Genomic DNA, 5,095 nt, shown 5'->3' with positions numbered 1-5,095 from the left:
GGGACACAGTTACTTCTTTTCTTATTAGTAGTAAACACTTTGTTGTCGGATGGAATGTTTCCCGACAATCATTTAAAATGTCACGAAGTGTACACAGAGTGAAAGATGTATAGGGGGTTCGTGGGTGGGGGTTGGGAGCACACGCCCCTCCAAAAATTTACTAGGGGCCACCACCCCCCCCCTAAAATAAAAAAATCCACACTGTGTTCAAGTGGGAGTCTCATGTTAAAATACTATTAAAGCATCATAGATGGTAATGCCGACATGGATTCATAACATTTAGTTCCAAATGTCCATGCACGTCCTAGTCTTCTATAATAGTTCACGATGCTCTGTTTGGTATGGTGGTAAAGATTATCAAAGACAAATAATGTCTATATTGATCCATTACACGCAATTAAGTGAAAATATGATCGACTGTTTCTTTATATTACAAGAACATAATTTGCAAAAAAAAAAAATTACTTTCTAGATCTAAGGATACGCGCTCTAAATAGCTAAATTCCTTTGAAATATCTTTAAGAGGTTTTAGTGCACTTATTTTTTATACAAATACAAAATTCACATTATTTTGTCCCTGTAAATTAAAATTTTCAATTTGCCTATTCCCACCCCGTTATTGCTCGGTCTGAGTAGCAACACATTTACTATGAGTGTTTTGACGGAGAGATCTCAATTCATTGGAGGGGTCTGATGTTTCTTTAAGCGTCCCGTGTAATATACATTCTGTCATATTTGAATTGAGTAGAACTATTGCTGTAATTATTATTACTTATAAAACCTAGGCGATTGCAGTTTTTATACTCTAAATACAGTAGAACCCCTATTAACATGGGAACTCTTTTTTTTGCCTGAATATTGAGAAAACGTAAATATTTTAACATTTTGGCCTATCCCTGTTCAGGAAACACTCCTATTAAGGGGGCACATTGTTGGTCCCCAATGTGTCCCATTAGTAAGGATTCTACTGTATAATAGGCCTAGTAATATGCTGATTACAAACTGTTCTCCTAAAATCAAATACTAATTAGTTTATACTGTAAAATGTACATGCACGCATAATGCAATTAGTTTAAATCATTCCACATGGGTTCATTACAGCCTAAATGTACAATAGACCTAAGTTTAAAGAATATTACAATAAACATTAATTTTTATCTTGCTTCACCTCATTTTATATAAATTAATACATTGAACCAAATAATGTCCAGATTTCAAACAGGCAAACACTTGAGTGGAAAAAGTAAAGAATCAGGAACGGGCCAGTAATGTGATGTATTATGTACCACATATATTTTCCATATAATTGTGCCTCTGTTCTGAATAAGGCCACGAGTTTTAGTTCATAATGCTCGCCAATCCACAATGCAAAATTTGAAATTGATAGGAATATTAACAAATTCATATTAAGACGATGTCGTCTTGATCGGTCAATTGAATGTGTTTGCCAGATAATTATCAGAACTGTCTGAAATATGGGAAAGAGAAAGTAAAGCCAAATTGCAACAAAAAGCAAATAGCCATGTTGCATGTGTGTTGTTTTGTATCCGATAAAAAATGAAACTGTCGTATACATTGTCTGTAAGATAAAGAAACTAAGACAAAACATTAACAGAACTCCATCGTATATGACACTTGAAGTTAATTCCTCTGGTTTTGCGCCGCCTTCGCCTTCTCTTTTTTCGAAAGTATTTGTGTTTATCACACAAATCAAAGAACAAACGGAAACCACACCATAAACAACAACCGATACCTCAAAATAATACCCACAAAATTCCTTGACGAACACGCATACCAAAAGAGCTATAATAACACTAAGTACTAGCACGCCCGCTATAATCCCGTACAACGATTTCATAATGGGGTATGTGTGCTTTGAGATGTTCTCGGTGTTTCGTCTGATCACTGTTCGTCCTACATTACTCCACATGCTTCTTAAGAGACACACTGCTATTAAACAGTACTCGGCGGCAAATGCTCCTACATATGTTCTTGCAGAACCGAGATACGATAGGATAAGGTGTTCATCATCTGAAATAAATATGTTATTCAATGAAAAAATACATCAAACATCAATCGCTCAAAAACACAGTTACATAAGTCACACATTTTGACTATAATTATATAACTACTGTGATTTTCATTGGCTCTTTATTATTAGTTTGATTTATATCTTTATATACTTTTGTTCACTTAAAATACTTAACACAGTATAAATGATAATATGACATTTTTAAACATATATTAATTTCTTTTGGATAATTTAAAGTGCTTAATTTTATAGAAAATAATGTTATTTATATAGAATACCTTTTTACTTAAGCCTATGTATTTTTATATAATTTTTTAAATAAAGTATATTATCATTTAATTTGTGTATCTGGAGTATTCATACTGTGCATATTAGTATGGCAACCATACAGGAAACATAAAGGATCTTAGTAATGCAAGTCTGAAAGCTCATAAAACAATGTCAGCAACAGGATTTTCCCAAACAAGTTAGAGGAAACAATAACACGTCGATACTTATAACAACCTATATCAGATCCTACTATACTTTGTTAGCAAAGTGAACATCAGAAACAGGACAGAGGAAGATGTTAAATAACAAATTGCTATGGTATAAGTGGCATTCAATATTTTTACGATATATACTCATGCTTCCTACACTGTTGCTAAATTGTAAATCCAGAAAATGTACTATGTCACTGTTTTCAAATGTAAAATTTATCTGTCTATGAAAAGAGTTAAAGAAGCTTAGAATTTGAGGGAAATCATTGAGCTTGGCTAGTACTAGCTTGTCGTCAACAAAACGAGTATAAAACTTAATAGTACCTGATTCAATAAGTTTAAGAACAATAGACTCTTCTAGTTCAGTCATTAAAATATTAGCTAAAACTGTGCCAAGAGGCGAACCCATTGAGACACCATCAGTTTGCTTATAAAATTCATTATTACATGTAAATACAGTTTTAGTACAGCAGTCTTTAAGTAGTTTCCTCAGCGAATGTTTCCTAAGGCTAGTAGATATCAGTTTCTTATTGTAAACCCTATCAAGAATTATATTAATTACCTTAATGAATAAAAGTATAGCCGCGTTAGTCTGTACAGTATAGGACAATAAATAACAGCAGCACTTTTGAGACTAACAATATATAATTTATTCTCTAGCTTTCGTCCACACAGTGGACTTCATCAGGAGACTACCTTAGTAAGGGGAACATTTGTAAATAGAGATTCAACATCAAAAAGATACAAATCGGTAACCTAAGTTATATAAATTGTTTGGTATAGCTTTAATGCGGTCAGCAGCATCACAACAAAATCATTAACCGTTAGAGGGCCTAATAAGTTTGATAAGAACTTAGCTACTGAATAATAACAAGTACCGGTCGTGTCAATAATAGGTCTTAGGGGTGAAATATCAAAATCTTTATGTAATTTAGGTAGTCCATGGGCTCTTGCAGGCATGGTATTTAAAATAACGTCGTCGGAAAGTAATCCTTCTTACTGTAGATTTCTAAGTCCAATATGCTATACTATTACTTGAATTTCTGTTAACTAATATACATACAAATGTTCAAAATTTAATTTAATAATATTTATAGGTAACCATTTTAAATGGTATGATTAATCAAATTTGGTCCAAATTTATGACAAATTCTCATTAAATAAGTTTATAATATTATAGTTAAACATGGTTAGACCTACCTTGTGCAGATGAGTTAAAAGAAGGGTAAATCCCAGGGTTATAATAATCTTCCTTTGTATCATAAACAACAATGTCACACCAGAATACAATATTTGTGGACAGTAGGTGCATGATGCCGAACCTGAAAGAATACATTATCGCCAACGTGTTGATTAGTGCACATCAAAGATACTAGAAATACAAGATAGAGTTCTCGCATTGTAAAAATGAGGCGGAAGTTGTGCCCAACGTAGGCGGCGCCCTTCTTTTTAACCATGCAAGTTTCCTATACTTCGTGCCCAACGTACAGGGCGCCCTTCTGTTGCTAAGTATATACAGACGCAAAAGGCGCCCTTCCTTTTCCACAAATGGAGGAAAACTTGTTCACTAAGAGTGCGTCCGGCTATGCGATTCTGCACTGTATTGTTGTCTTATTCTTTACTGATTCATGATTATGCTTTAATTGTTTTGTGTATTATTTGGATAATAGCAACGATTTCTACCGCCACAAAGGAGGTTATGTATTCACCGATGTCACTGTCTGGGTGTCTATTCCAGTATACATCTTTGTTGAGAATTGATAATAAAATACGCGACGACTTGGTAACGAAAGTTTGGCACAAGTTTTTTTAGATCCAGCTGTAGGGGGCGTCCCATTTTTCGTATTCCCACCATGCATTTTGGTGGAACACGGTGGAACACCTTTTTTGTGTGGAGAATTCTATCTTGTATTTCTAGTATCTTTGGTGCACATTCAATCCCGAGGAGGGCGTAGGGGAAAGCTATTTAAGTAGGCCAAAGTTAAAACCTTCAAACATTTTATAAAGGCGTACTATTAAGTTTGAACTATTAGAAGATGATTGGCTGAGTAATTACACTAAAGAAACATCTTTCATTTTAAAATATCTTATGTTTTATGTCACATGTGTCATTTACGTCAAATAATTATTTTAAAAGTTTTTATTTCTCTTTCATTTTCTGCTTCATAGCATTTGTATCGGTTAATTAAATCATTTTGTTGTTTAGTTTATAACTTTTGGATTTATACTAATGCTGTCAGAAGAACCATTTAATAAGCAACTTTACTTTCTTTTTTTCTTTAAAAATATATTTGAATTGAATATGCGTTGGCTAATGTATACAATATTTAAAAATACGTAATGAACCCTTACCTTTTATAGATTAAACATTTTCTGAAACACACTTGGGAATATCTCTCCAAATAGATGAGTTGAGCAAAATAAAAACACACACACGTGATGCCCTCATATGTTATGTTGTATGGTATTATATAAAGCAAAGTCACTAAAGTCATAATCGTGTATATCACAGCGGCAACTCCAAAAAGACGGTTTGCAGCTTTAAAGAGTCAAAAATAAAACATAGATATATATATATATATAT

General features: G+C 33.2%; 1 protein-coding gene across 1 annotated transcript in view; it reads right to left on the bottom strand.

The window, feature by feature from the left end:
* Positions 1-209: 209 nt before the first annotated feature.
* LOC117120333 (proton channel OtopLc-like) overlaps positions 210-5,095 on the bottom strand; it is a 6,762-nt gene continuing 1,876 nt past the window's right edge. The window contains exons 3-5 of the mRNA XM_033265359.1: positions 4,864-5,050; positions 3,712-3,833; positions 210-2,031 (exon numbers count right to left, since the gene is read on the bottom strand). Coding sequence (XP_033121250.1) covers positions 1,184-2,031; positions 3,712-3,833; positions 4,864-5,050 — 1,157 coding nt within the window. The 3' untranslated portion in view covers positions 210-1,183. The remainder of the gene's footprint in view (positions 2,032-3,711; positions 3,834-4,863; positions 5,051-5,095) is intronic.

The sequence above is a fragment of the Anneissia japonica genome, unplaced genomic scaffold (genome assembly GCF_011630105.1).
Source record: "Anneissia japonica isolate Jap-2015-1 unplaced genomic scaffold, ASM1163010v1 scaffold2236_len207018_cov178, whole genome shotgun sequence".
Taxonomy (NCBI): Eukaryota; Metazoa; Echinodermata; class Crinoidea; order Comatulida; family Comatulidae; genus Anneissia; species Anneissia japonica.
The sequence above is the reverse complement of the archived record's forward strand: the minus strand, read 5'-3'. Positions and strand labels throughout refer to the sequence as shown.